This window comes from Polypterus senegalus, chromosome 11 (assembly GCF_016835505.1).
Source record: "Polypterus senegalus isolate Bchr_013 chromosome 11, ASM1683550v1, whole genome shotgun sequence".
Lineage (NCBI taxonomy): Eukaryota > Metazoa > Chordata > Cladistia > Polypteriformes > Polypteridae > Polypterus > Polypterus senegalus.
The window spans coordinates 98,166,287-98,181,561 of NC_053164.1; the positions used below are offsets into that span (position 1 = coordinate 98,166,287).

At 41.1% G+C, this 15,275-nt stretch overlaps 2 protein-coding genes across 2 annotated transcripts in view; one reads left to right on the forward strand and one right to left on the reverse strand.

The window, feature by feature from the left end:
* scyl1 (SCY1-like, kinase-like 1) overlaps positions 1-15,275 on the forward strand; it is a 59,170-nt gene that overhangs the window by 22,807 nt on the left and 21,088 nt on the right. The window contains exons 12-14 of the mRNA XM_039769345.1: positions 555-630; positions 1,483-1,692; positions 12,991-13,106. Coding sequence (XP_039625279.1) covers positions 555-630; positions 1,483-1,692; positions 12,991-13,106 — 402 coding nt within the window. The remainder of the gene's footprint in view (positions 1-554; positions 631-1,482; positions 1,693-12,990; positions 13,107-15,275) is intronic.
* The window catches only part of LOC120539353 (zinc transporter 1-like), a 79,816-nt gene that overhangs the window by 12,975 nt on the left and 51,566 nt on the right, over positions 1-15,275 (reverse strand). The gene's annotated exons all lie outside the window — the stretch shown is intronic.

Below are 15,275 nucleotides of genomic sequence, written 5' to 3' on the forward strand. Positions count from 1 at the left end.
AGTTCTAAAATAGTAAAAGTAGAAACTTTAATAGTTGCTTACTGTAAAATAATATATCTGGAGGACACGGCGTATAATTTATCAGAAGAGCTTGTGCGTATTGTCTTGGCTGACAGTTGAACTGCACAATGTCTCATTTAGCCGTACATTTTGGAGTTGGAGAGACAAAGACAGCTCATCACCAGTCACACTTGATTAATTTCTGACAAAACTAGTTTAATCTGGTGTGATAACATAAGTTTAATTCTTCATCTTAAGTATGTAACCTTGTTGTTTTGTGCAGGGTTTTCAATCCTTTCAGTGTAACTTTTAGCATTTCTAATTTCCTATCACACTGTTGTTGTATTGTTTATACACTGCAGAAATCAAGTCCTATTTAAGACAGCCTGTTCATTTTGTGTGTGCACTATTGACCAATGTTAAGTGTCGCCAGAGATTAAAGGGAAGATATTCAAAATTAATAATAAAGACATAAAATATCTTTGGATTTGTGATCGGAGTATAAATGTAATGGATTTATATTTTCAAACCATGCTATGTACTTGTCTCTACAGGCTTTTAAGGCAATCAAAAGCTTTTTAACTAAGCTGGAGACTGTTTCTGAAGATCCAAGCAAATTGCCAGAAATTGGTAAGAGTCGTAAATATATTATCCATTAGTTATCACTTCTATTAAACATAACTCTCACTTTATAGGCTTCTGGGATTATGAAGGAAACATTCATTGTCTCCAAATGTACATCATAGTTTTTTTTCTTCCTGCTCTTTTTGATTTTTTTTTTTAGGAGATGAGTTGTTTATTAGGGAGCATGTTGTACAAATGTTTATTATAATACTGACAATTATTTTTTCTAAAGCTTTGTAATGCTCAGATTGGTGCATCTTTGAACTTAAATAGCTGTTTCTGCCCAACATACATAAAGACAACGTGATTAGGATATTTATCCTAAAGTCAAGAATTTACAATTCCCCTAATGCCTTTTTTAAATAATACACATTGTTAGCTTTTTCCAGTTCTTAGTTTGAATAAATACTTTACTATACTGTATTTAATTACCTTAAATTTTATAACCTTGTTACAAGGTTTCATCTCTTCCATGTTCTAAATTGTCACTAGAAATGTCAGGGCTCAATGAGCAGTGGAAGAGTGAAAAAAGCCAGCTTTAGATAATATGTATGCATGCATGCATGTAGCAGTATAGAATAGTTGGGTGTTTTGAATTTATTATTTAAGGACCATGTAAATAAACAGGTCTTTTGTTGAAGGACCCCAAGTAAACACAAAGTTCACATAGACTATACACAATGTTTCAAGTATGCAGCAAACAAAGAAAATATGACTATGTGAACTCTTCAAGTCAGGTCAAGTGGGTTTTGGTGAAGTATTTAGAAATAAGGTGTGTCTTGTATGTTTTTTGTAGAACGGACTGAGGCATGGAGCTTTTTGTTTGGTTTTCTTTTTATGCTTGCTTTGTTATTACAGAAAAGGATGTTCTTTCATCCACCACAAGTCCTGGTGCTGCAGCGTCTGCTGCCAGCTGGGCTGGCTGGGCTGTCACAGGTGTCTCCTCTTTAACTTCCAAACTGATCCGTACTACGCCAGGAAGTGCAGATGGACTACCTCCACAACCAGGACAGACAAACATGCCTCAGCCAGGAGAGAATACCGTTTCTCCAGAGGCTTCTTCAGAGGGTGAGAATTGATCTTTACCTCTCTTACACAGTTAATATTTATCAATATTGTTAATAGAGCTGCAACAACTAATCAACATTATCAACAATAATCAATTATTAAAAATATTGGCAATGATCATTTTCATCGATTAGTTGATTACATCATTAAGCTTAATACGTTGTGGGACACAATTGCTTCACTATTTCTCTCAGCTTTGAACACGTTAGAAAAAAAGCAAATTATAAGCAAGTGGCAGAAAATGACAGCACAACCCAAGACTTTCAAAGTTTGGGAATACTTTTCTCTGAATGCAGAAAAAAAGGTGTCGAGTTGCAAAATGTGTAGGTCTGACTTTGTGTGGCATAAGAGCACATCAGATGGAGATACACAAACATCTGAACAGGCTGTGTGGAGGAGTACGATTTGGCGTCATCCCAGTTAGTTGAAAGTCACTTCAGCATTATGTGTTACAGGTATAGGAATGCAGTGTTTGCTAGGCTAGGCATAATGACATGACTTTTGGTTTGAAATGAGCAATAATTCAAGTCATAGTCCAGCCCTCTACAGTGCCTTAGCAATTACAGTGGACCCTCGTTTATCACGGTTAATCCGTTCCAGACTCTACCGTGATAAATGAATTTTCGCGAAGTAGGATTCTTTATTTATAAATTGAATATTTTCGCAGTTAGAGTATAGAAAACCTGTGTACGACCTTCTAAATACGTTTAACATTATTAGAGCCCTCTAGACATGAAATAACACCCTTTACTCACCATTACACTCGTATTACCCAATATATTAGTAAAAATAAGACATATTAGACGTTACAAATATCATATTACTAGGCGCACTCGCCTTTTAAGGCGACCAACTTTTATCCTCAGTTTTTGTGTGCTCCATGTGTACATCAGGCATGTAACTGTAGGGAATGAGAACATCAAAGTGCCCATTCATAACATCTCCCGAAAACCTAAGTTTTTTTTATCCCCTTAAGTGCCTGTCCAAAGTCGTACAATGTCAGCCTGAATCTGTACTGCTAAAGATGGAGTTTCATGTACTAAATAAGCTATAGATGAGAATAAGCAAGCACCTTCTCCCCTGATATTTACTACGCGGTGAGGCATTTGTACTCCATCAACATTAATTATTTCCAGAGACATAATTTTGTCTATTTTTCCAGCGCATCGCACACAAAAGCAAGGGAACAATGAGAGCACCAGAACTCTGCTCATATCGCGTTGCTTTGTACCTCAAGCCGCAAGTAGTAAGTCTGTAATAAGCGGAATACCGCTACGCTTTGTACTCATAGGACGGAAGGACAATCCTGAACGCTTTTATATAGTAGACTATTGTACTGTACATTTAATTGCACACAACCACTAACCTATGAAGGCACGACCTCAGTAGGAGAGTCTTCAGAGGTGGTGCAGTATCTTCAGCAGGTGCGTTGTTGTCTTCAGTAAAGAAGTACAAGGAGTAGGCAGTGGGTTTCTGGGTGCGCGGCTGAAGAACATCTTGACAGGCAGTTGCTGGCGCTGTCTTTTCATATGCGTGAGGAGGCTTTTGTAGGGTATTGCCATCTTTAATCATATTCAAGAGTTTCACCTTCTCCTGGATAGTAAGCATCTTCCTCCGGCGCTTAGTTTTATTGTCAGAAGGCTTAGAAAAAGCAGCACGTTTAGGAGCCATCGTAGGGCTTAGATAAAAGTTCTCAGAAAGCGCATGCGTAGTGACGTAAGCGTGTATGAGAAAAAAAATCACGATAGAGTGAAGCCGCGAAAGTCGAAGCATGATATAGCGAGGGATCACTGTATAACACTAGCATATGCGACAGAGTTTTATGATGAGTGACTACAAAATATGTGCCATTAGCTATTTCATGAACTGTGTTTAATTTCAAAAGAATTTTTGAAACAATCCAACTAATCGATTAATCGACAAAATAATCACCAGATAAATCAATTATAAAAATAATCATTAGTTGCGGCCCTAATCTATACTAATAAAAGGCAAAGCCCTCACTCACTCACTCACTCACTCACTCACTGACTCATCACTAATTCTCCAACTTCCCGTGTGGGTGGAAGGCTGAAATTTGGCAGGTTCATTCCTTACAGCTTCCTTACAAAAGTTGGGCAGGTTTTATATCGAAATTCTACGCGTAATGGTCATAACTGGAAGCAGTTTTTCTCCATTTACTGTAATGGAGATGAGCTTCAACGCCGTGGGGGCGGAGTTTCTTGTGACATCATCACGCCTCCCACGTAATCACGCAGTACATAGAAAACCAGGAAGACCTCAAAAAAGCGGTTAAGAAAACATGCATTATATAATTGAGAAGGCAGCGAAACAATAAGAAGCGAGCGAGTGACATATACAACCATGTTCATGAGTTCTGCTACTTCGGAAACAAAGCACGATGTAAACCTACACTTTAAGTTCATAGACAGGCTGCCGCTGGCGTTTGTAATTTAGTGCCTGCCCATATAAGGCCGTCCGTCAGCGGCAATCCAATAGCAAACTGCCACGGGTAAATATTCACGGGTGAAGGACTGTGCTTATGGAGAGGAAGATGAGATGGTCAGGGTGGTGTTTGACACAAACTCAGCGAAACTGTGAGAGAAAGTTTTAAGTGCCAGGACTAAGGTAACATTAAATAAAGCTATGGACATAGCACGAGATGGCACCAGCACAGCTGGGAACCTTCGATGCAAGTACACCGAGTGGCTCACGTGAACTGACGCGAGTGCACAGATAAAAGCAACAGTTCCAAAGAGCTGAACAAAACCGAATTACACAATTGAAAAGGCAGCAAAAAATATGAAGCGTCTGATAAGCATATTCATAAATGCAGCTACTGTGGAAACAAAGCACACGGTGGAAAAAGTCAGTGTCCGCTAAAGGAAGACGTGTAAAAAACCCGTGCATGCAGTGTGTCAGGTCTCAGATAAAGAAGAAGGCGAGCTGTTTATTGATGCAGTAAGAAGCGAATCGATGAATGAAACCTGTCATCTTTACAGCGATTGACAAACATGGAATGTAACTTGAACACAACACATCCTACAAATACGAACCTGATTGAAAGAAATAATGATAATCAAATCCTTGATGACAGCAACACTCAGTAACACTCACAAAACAAATACTGAATATTGACAGTCATGTTACGTTATTTTTAAAATGTTCCCTTTTCTTTTCTACCTTTTTAACACACTACTTCTCGCTGCGATACGGGTATATATATATATATGTATATATATATCCCGCTCTACATACTCGAATAATGGATACTTTATTAGCCATCAATGATTGTTTTGGTAAAGCCATACTCAGTGTATTCATTAGATGAGCGGTAAAAAGTAAGAGCGAGGGAGGATGACTCATTGAGGCATGCAGGCTGTAGTCTTGCGTCAACTCTATCTGAATTGCGATCACATTTGAAAAATATATCTTTTCAAGTTCTATTTAGTCCATATGTGTCAAACTCAAGGGGCGGGCCACATCCGCCCGGCGTGTAATTATATCCGCCCGCGAGATCATTTTATATACTGTATTATTGTTATTAAAGCCGGGTATATGAAGCGCTGGTAACACAATAAACTACAGATCCCATAATGCAGCGCTTCAGCTGCCTAGCCACTTACCGCTTACTAGAGTTATTGCGCACTGAGTTTGCACGGCGCTTTGGTGACTTTGAAGAACAAAAAAAGTCCGTCTACATGCGGCTCGAACCTTGTGCATGTTTGGTAGCACATATCTGTGTGAGAAGCTCTTCTCAGTGATAAAGACTAACAAAACAGCACACAGGAGTCGCCTCACTGATGAGCACCTGCAATCCATCCTGAGAATCTCCACAACACAGAACCTCACACCAAACATAAACAAACTTGTTGCCAAAAAAGATGCCAGGCGTCCAGCTCTAAAATGACATCTGAGCAAAGACAACTGAATGATTTGATTTGTTATTGCGTAAGAGCGGAGTCAACCGTTTTAACAAACAGCGTATTGCACTGATACGAAATAGCTGTGTGTGTATATATGTAGATATGTATGTATATGTATATATATGTTTATATATGTGTGTGTGTATGTATGTATGTGTTTGTGTATATATGTATTTATATATATGTATGTATATATGTGTATATGTATAGATATGTATATTGTGGTCCCCGGCCGGGACGCCCAGGAGGAGGAGAGGAGGGCTTGTGCCTCCTCCAGACCGCGAGGCGTCCGTCTTGGTTGTGTAGGGGACCACGGGTACAGGGCTTGGAAGCCCAGCCCTGTAGGGACCCGTGGACACCGCCAGGCGGCGCCCCGATGCCGGTTTACCCTGTGTGGTCTTTGGCCGGGGGTGGAGCCCGGCCGGGATGCCTTGGAAGACCGGAGGAGGGCGTGTGCCTCCTCCAGACTGAATGGGGGCGTCCGTCCTGGTTAGGCAGGGGCCTCGGGTACAGGGCTTGGAAGCCCAGCCCTGTAGGGACCCGTGGCCACCGCCAGGCGGCGCCCCGGTGCCTAATTATCCCGGGAGCCCGGCACTTCCGCCACACCAGGAAGTGCCGGGGAAGATTTGTGTGGCGCCGGAGAGCCGCCAGGAAAGCAGCCGACACTTCCGCCACGCTGGGCGTGGCTAAGGAGAAGAGGCGGAAACACCTGGGGCTCATCCGGGGCATTATTTAAGGGGCCGCCTCCCTCCAGTCATTTGGTGGATGTCGGGTGGAAGTGGACAGAGCTGGAGAGAGGACAGGAGGTGGCCAGGACAAAGGCACAGAGACTGTGGGCCCTGGACTTTTGGGGGATTCAGTGCGAGAGACACTGGGGTTTCGTGAGTGCACGTGACTTTGTATATTATATATATATTGTAAATAAAAGTGTGTGGAGCAAAATATGTCGTCCGTCTGTCTGTGCTGGGGCCAGCGTTCACAGTGGCGTAGTCGGCAGGATACTCCGCCTGGTTCAAGGCGGGGACCTGCAGTAAAACAACAAATTTCTGTGAACGGCCCGGCAACACTCATCACTCACAACAGTGACAAAACAATTACATTGACAATCAGGTTACGTTATTTTCAAAATGTTTCCTTTTCTTTTCATTGCTTCTTTAACACACTACTTCTTAGCTGCGAAGCGCGGGTATTTTGCTAGTCTATACTAATAAAAGGCAAAGCCCACACTGACTGACTGACTGACTGACTGACTGACTGACTGACTCATCACTAATTCTCCAACTTCCCGTGTAGGTAGAAGGCTGAAATTTGGCAGGCTTATTCCTTACAGCTTACTTACAAAAGTTAAGCATGTTTTATTTCGAAATTCTACGCATAACCGTCATAATGGTCGATAACGGTCGACAACGTCCCCCATGTTGAACTTTCTTATTTATGGCCCCATCTTCACGAAATGGTAGGCGGCTTCCCTGCGCTAACCGAAACTGATGTACGTACTTATTTCGATGGTATGACGCCACTGTCGGCCGCCATATTGAACTTTCCAACGTCACTAATTTTCCAGCTTCCCGTGTAGGTAGAAGGCTGACCTCATCTTCACAAAATTTAGTAGGTGGCATCCCTGTGCTAACCGAAACCAATGTACATACTTATTTCTGTGGTATGACGCCACTGTCGGCCGCCATATTGAACTTTCCAACGTCACTAATTCTCCAACTTCCCGTGTAGGTAGAAGGCTGAAATTTGGAAGGCTCATTCCTTACGGCTTACTTACAAAAGTTAAGCAGGTTTAATTTCGAAATTCTATGCATAACGGTCAACAACGTCCGCCATGTTGAACTTTCTTATTTATGGCCCCCTCTTCACGAAATTTGGTAGGCGCCTTCCCTGCGCTAACCGAAACCAATGTACGTACTTATATCGGTGGTAGGACACCACTGTCAGCCGCCATATTGAACTTTCCAATGTCACTAATTCTCCAAATTCCTGTGTAGGTAGAAGGCTAAAATTTGGTACTTATTTTGGTGGTATGATGCCACTGTCGGCCGCCATATTGAACTTTTCAACAGTCTTTGTTACTTATGGGCCCATCTTCAAGAAATTTGGTACGCGGGTTCCCAGTGCTAACTGAATCCTACTTATATACATATATACGTCCATAGCCTGCAGCTCGGTCACTGTGTGAGGCAGCGTTGGGTCCCCCATCCCAACACCTCCCACGTTGTTGGCTGCCTGCCTATATAAGGCCGTCCGTCGCTCCAGTCTCTTCATTCCCTTCCTTGCTTCGCCACGGGATTCACGTCTCCCTGCTGATAACTACAGCCTTTTTATTTAATCTACGGCTCCTCTGCTGTTTTATTGTTCATTTATTACGATTATAGTTATTGTGTAGGTATTTTAGACTTACTTTACATTGTTCAGGTACCCATTTCCTTTATCATTCCAACCGTACCCGCATTAACATGTCTATTGAGGTGATCACCACCGATCAAAGAACTGTCACTTACTGAGTGGTTTCCATGCCCGGAGATGGCACCTATCTTTTCCATTCACTGTGTTACATATTGCTTGGCCATATGAGGCTCACTCTTGATATCTGGAGAAACATTGTGTCTTATGTATTGAATGACTGGGACAGGTTCAAGGTGTGGACTGATGATGGTACAGGAGATAATTATACTACACAGGAGCACTAGAAGAGTGAAATGCTTAAGCCCTTCACCTATGGTTCTGCATGTGAGTTGATGGCTGCCGCTGAATTGTTTGGTTGTCGCTCTAAAGTGTACCGAAATGGCCAAATATTTTACACCTTTGAACAACCGCCAATGCCTCTTAAACATCTTAGATTCACAGGTGACGATATCAGTAGTGGACACTTTGATGATTATGAATGTTTAAACTCTCAAAAGCTGGATGTTAAGTTATCAATGAAACCGGTTATATACTTACAACGCTTGACAGATGCCGAATGTCTCTTCAACACAAGTCCTACAAATACTGTCGTAATTGAAACAAGCCATGAAACTCAAACCGATTATGACAGCAGCAATCCAAGCTGTGAGATTTGAAACAAGATTACTGTTCACATGGCCAACTGTACGTTGCATGCTCAAGAGTAAGCTCAGCGCACAGCTTGGTCATATTACAACCGGAGGGCCGAACTCACAATGTGGTATACAAAGAGATCCTTAATAAATAATTATTGGTATATTTTCCATGAGTTTAAAAAGGTTTAATTTTCTTCTTAATAAAAATTTTAAGGCAGTACTTCGCCACTGCGAAGCGCGGGTATTTTGCTAGTTAATTATATAAATAAACCTCTGCAAGCAGGTTTTGTTTACATCATTTTTGCAATATATAGCAAAAATTACGTGGTGGCAGCGGGGAGGTGGCTATGTGAGTGTGATCGGAGGTGGGGGTATTGGGTGCAAAGTTTTATTTATTATGAACATGTTGTTCTTAATTTTGCATACAGTGCATCCGGAAAGTATTCACAGCGCATCACTTTTTCCACATTTTGTTATGTTACAGCCTTATTTCAAAATGGATTAAATTCATTTTTTTCCCTCAAAATTCTACACACAACACCCCATAATCACAACGTGAAAAAAAGTTTGCTTTAGGTTTTTGCAAAATAATTAAAAATAAAAAACTGAGAAATCACATGTACATAAGTATTCACAGCCTTTACTCAATACTTTGTCGATGCACCTTTGGCAGCAATTTCAGCCTCAGGTCTTTTTGAATATGATGCTACAAGCTTGGCACACCTATCCTTGGTCAGTTTCTCTCATTCCTCTTTGCAGCACCTCTCAATCTCCATCAGGTTGGATGGGAAGTGTCGGTGCAAAGCCATTTTAAGATCTCTCCTGAGATGTTCAATCGGATTTAAGTCTGGGCTCTGACTGGGCCACTGAAGGACATTCACAGAGTTGTCCTGAAGCCACTCCTTTGATATCTTGGCTGTGTGCTTAGGGTTGTTATCCTGCTGAAAGATGAACCATCGCCCCAGTCTGAGGGCAAGAGGGCTCTGGAGCAGGTTTTCATCCAGGATGTCTCTATATATTGCAGCAGTCATCTTTCCCTTTATCCTGACTAGTCTCCCAGTTCCTGCCACTGAAAAACATCCCCACAGCATGATGCTACCACCACCATCATGCTTCACTGTAGGGATGGTATTGGCCTGGTGATGAGCGGTGCCTGGTTTCCTCCAAATGTGATGCCTGGCATTCACACCAAGGAGTTCAATCTTTGTCTCATCAGACCAGATAATTTTGTTTCTCATGGTCGGAGAGTCCTTCAGGTGGCTTTTGGCAAACTCCAGGTAGGCTGCCATGTGCCTTTTACTAAGGAGTGGCTACCGTCTGGCAACTCTACCATACAGGCCTGATTGGTGGATTGCTGCAGAGATGGTTGTCCTTCTGGAAGGTTCTCCTCTCTCCACAGAGGACCTCTGGAGCTCTGACAGAGTGACCATCGAGTTCTTGGTCATCTCCCTGACTACTAAGGCCCTTCTCCCCCGATCTCTCCGTTTAGATGGCCAGCCAACTCTAGGAAGAGTCCTGGTGGATTCGAACTTCTTCCACTTACGGATGATGGAAGCCGCTGTGCTGATTGGGACCTTCAAAGCAGCAGAAATTGTTCTGTTACCTTCCCCAGATTTGTGCCTCGAAAAAATCCTGTCTCGGAGGTCTACAGACAATTCCTTTGACTTCATGCTTGGTTTGTGTTCTGACATGAACTGTCAACTGTGGGACCTTATATAGACAGGTGTGTGCCTTTCCAAATCATGTCCAATCAACTGAATTTACCACAGGTGGACTCCAATTAAGCTGCAGAAGCATCTCAAGGATGATCAGGGGAAACAGGATGCACCTGAGCTCAATTTTGAGCTTCATGGTAAAGGCTGTGAATACTTATGTACATGTGATTTCTCACTTTTTTATTTTTAATAAATTTGCAAAAACCTTAAGTAAACTTTTTTCACTTTGACATTATGGGGTGTTGTGTGTAGAATTCTGACGAAAAAAATGAATTTAATCCATTTTGGAATAAGGCTGTAACATAAAATGTGGAAAAAGTGATGCGCTGTGAATACTTTCCAGATGCACTGTATGCTGGATTTATGTCCGTCTGTTGATGGCATTTTCATTTGATAGGCAAGATTTGGCCAGCTCTCTGGCACTTTTAGTATTGGCCTTAAATCTTACTTGTACATTGTCCCAGTTAAATGTATGTCCTGTTTATTTAGTATGCGTATAGATTAGTGACCGTGAGTCCTTTCTTCTGACGGCGTTGCGATGTTCCTGTATACATGTTGCAATTCTTCTTGATGTTTGTCCTATGTATACCACTGGGAAAGAACTGCATGGAATGCCTTTGATTCTTGTACGTCTAAGCATTATCCTCTGATGAAGACCACTGGCAGGGGTTGAAAGCTCAGTAATATAAACTACTTTATGATGCATGATTAATTTTTTCTCCCTTTGTGAATCTTCAGCTAGCTATATATATATATATATATATATATATATATATATATATATATATATATATATATATATATATATATATATATATATATATATATATATATATATATATATATATATAGAGGTGTGGCAGAAAAGTAATGAGACTGGCAACACTGCAAGCGATCTGGCAACGCTGCGCTGTTGTCCTTGATAGAGCACGTGTATTAGTACCCTCCCATAGCTCAGTGCGAGTTTCAACTCCTTCCGTTAACTATGTGATTTTTGTGACTGCTATTAGCGAAGTTGTGTTTTTGATTGTGCGTCACGCAAAATGGAACAGCGCAATTTGGAGCAACGTTGTGCCATTAAATTTTGTGTTAAGCTTGGAGAATCGGCAAGTGTGACGTTTGTAAAGTTAAAACAGGCCTATGTGGAACATTCTTTATCCCGAGATCTAAGTTTTTCGCTGGCACAAATCATTTTTGGAAGGCAGAAAACACGTTGAATGATGAACACCGTTCAGGGAGGCCTTCAACTTCGAAAACCAATGAAAACATCGAACGTGTGAACACTCTTGCGAGATCAGACCGTCGTTTAAAATTAAGAATGTTGAGTGAACAATTAAATTTGAACAGATTCACTGTTCATTAAATTTTGACTGAACATTTGCACATGCGAAAGGTCTGTGCCAAAATTGTGCCGAAAAACCTCACAATTGAGCAGAAGGACAATCGAAAAAACAAGTGTCTTGATCTTCTTAACAGAATCGGTAATGAGCAAGATTTCTTTAGTCGTGTTATCACAGGTTATGAATCATGGATTTTTGAATACGATTCTGAGACCAAGAGGCAAAGTCAGGAGTTGCACACTGCAAAGCGTTTTAAGCACAGGGAAAAAAATGAACACTTGAAAAAATCCGTAATTTAATAAACCACCAAGAAAAATAACATTGCAACAATGCACGCTACGAACCGATCGCTGAAAACAGAAGTGAAAACAAAATCAAGCCCAGTGCATTATTTAACTGCCTTCCTACCTTAATGCGTCCAGCTATCTCTCGCACTGGCTGTGTGTGTCTCTCTCGCGCTGCCTCTGTGTGTGTGTGTGTGTGTGTGTGTGTGTGTGTGTGTGTGTGTGTGTGTGAGTGTTGCGCTCTCTCTCACGCTGCCTGTGTGTGTGTGCGCGTCTCTCGTGCTGCCTGTGTGTGTGTGTGTCGCACCCTCTCGCGCTCTCTCTCTCTTGCTCGCTGCACAGGAAATGCTCAGAGAGATACTGAACATGTACAAACTGAAAGGGAAACTGGCTTGTTCGCATACCGAGTGTGTGGTCGTGAACCGAGGCAAAAGTTTGGCGAACTTTTTGGTCGTAAACCGAGTTGTACGTGTACCGAGACGTTCGTGAACCGAGGTTCCACTGTATAACAATGTTGAAATGCACTGCCTTCAAAACAGTCAACGGGCTGTAACAGCCTTGTACACAGATTTTAGTTAGGCTAACTAAAAAATATTAATTTGGAACTGTGAATTAAAAGTAAACTTCTTATTCCTTAAAAGACAGTAAAAATAAATATAAGCAAAGCATGGTTAGGGTTGTATAGGCTCTGGCTGCCTGTGACCGCATTATAAAGAGAACCCAAATATATCAATATTATTTTAAATATTGAAAATTACCTTATGTCAGTCTCTGGAAATCTGTTGTCATTAATTCTTCCCATTTTTCATCTTGGAAATTAGTCCATAAAGGCTACATCTATTTAATTGCGCCATTATATTATTATAATGTATTTATTTGATATGTAACCAATAATTTAATTAGTTAAATGAGGTATTTTGCTTAAGTCTTTATTACTTGCAAAGTTAACATTGGTGTTTCTACCATTGTTTTAACTCCCTATTCAGATGTAACTTCACCATCTCCTGCTCCTTTAGTACTCTCCAAGCAGCAGGTAGCAGAACCAGAAGAAGAGGAGCAAGTGACTGACACCTGGGAGGATGAAGACTGGGGTAGTCTTGAGGTGAGCAGAAAGTGAGCTTGGATATTGCGTTATAAACAAAACTTTACTTGGGAGCCTCACAACTCAACTTGTAGTTTTTGTATGTGTATATCCACTTTCAATTTTTTATTCAAAGCAGCAGTAATAACCAGAAGTAAGATGACCTTCCAAGGCCATTTTGGCAGATGAGAAGAGGAAACAAAGTAATTTACACCATTTTCTGCAACATGCAACTGGAGAATATCTTTCAATATTGAACAGAAACTGTGTTATGATGGTGTTAAGAATTTACATTGATCAAACTTCTTATCCATTAGGTAATACCTCCAAGTAAAAACAAATGAATATAATATTTGACGTCTGTTAAATATAATAGAAGGAACACTCTGCTCAAACTCTATAATGTGCTATTGCAGGGCTCTAGAGTGCGACTTAATTTCTCAATGGTGCGACTAAAAAAAATCAAAGGTTGCACCGGTGCGACCACCCGTTCGAGGGGGAAAAAAAACGAAACTCTGTGACTCTTAAAGTCTCCCTGTTGTTCAACAACAGACACACATTAGGCCCATATCGTGGTCTAAACCAATCAGAGATAGTGAAGGGTGGATCCCCCCGATTGGCCGTGGTCCAGATATTCCTGTACAGGTACGTGTGTACGTTTGAAAATGCATGTGATGCAGTCAGACAGAGAGAGGTGAGTAGCCCATCAGGTAAACAGTGGATGTAGCTGCTGATTATGAGAGAAGATGAAAAGAACGATTGACAGCTTTTTCGTTAAGAATGTTAAGTTAGGGCCTGATCCGTCCGAAAATCATAACCAATGCTCTGACACGGAGCTATCAACCTCCCAAGTTATAGCAAGCCCTGGTCCGGAGACGGCATTAGATAATGAGCCACATACAATCGAGTCCGAGCCCACTGAAATTAAAAGGGGTAAAGTGTATACATTTCAAAAAGAGTGGCTTGACCAGTTTCCCTGGCTAAGATACATTAAAGCCGATAATATAATGCACTGTATCTACTGTAAAGAGTGTGGGAAGATCATGGCCGGCAGTAGTGCATTTGTGACTGGTTCTAATACATGTAGAATTGAAACGCTGAAAAAGCACAATGCATCTATAAAACACATTACATGCCGCGATAAATGCACTGCTCAAGTGTCCCCTCTCCCTTTCAGTGGCAGGCAGCAGCAAACGGATCATCAGACGAGGCCGAGATGATAATTAAGTTTAACGTTGCCTACAATATTGCAAAAGAAGAACTTCCCTTCACTAAATTCAAGTCCGAAATAATTCTTATGAAGAAAAATGGCTTGAACGTAAACCCGACGTACAGCAATGATGTCGCGTCGCCAATTTATAGGAGTCATCGCAGATACATTGAAAAAAAAGACGTCTGTGCAAATTGGGAACAGTGCGTACATGGCATTCCTGATCGACGGAGACACAGATATCGCCACAAAGGAATGCGTCATTGTGTACGGTCGTATCTTGCGGAGAGGAAGACCGGTGAATATACTTATTGGACACATTGAGGTCGAGCATGCTCATGCCCAAGTCTGGAAGATTTTGATGCTGGAGAGAGTGTGGCCAGCTGGTTTAGTCAAGGCCAAAGATCAAGAAGGCCAAACTTCAGGAGTTGACCATCCGAGGGGCATGTGACTGCAATGGAGGATAGTCCATAAGACATGAGATGTTCAATCTGAAGCCCTTAAAACGCTTAATTTAGATTTTCTTTTTAGTTAATTTATCTTGAGATTTTTTAAGTTTAAATTTCAGCTCAGTAAAGCACTTTAAGCACCAACACTTTTTCAGTAAGTTACCTTTCTTGTAGAATTGTGCTTGCCTTCAAATAAAGAACTTTATATTGACCAGATTGTTAGTTAATCATTTACAAGTCAATATTGCCTATATGGACAGCGATTACAAAAAAAAAAAACAAAAAAAAAAAACAAATAAATAAAGTGAACGTGTAAAACTGTGGTGTTAAATGTGATGCGGTTGAAACTTTTGGTGCACCTAACTTTTGTGCTGGTGCACCTAAGAAAAAAAGTTAGGCGCACCAGTGCAACCAGTGCAAAAAGTTAGTCTAGAGCCCTGTATTGGGTTTTAAACTCAACAGTACCCATAATGTTGAGAGAACTGAATTATTTGTTTTATCATGTAATCATGGGGAAAGGTTATAAGTGAA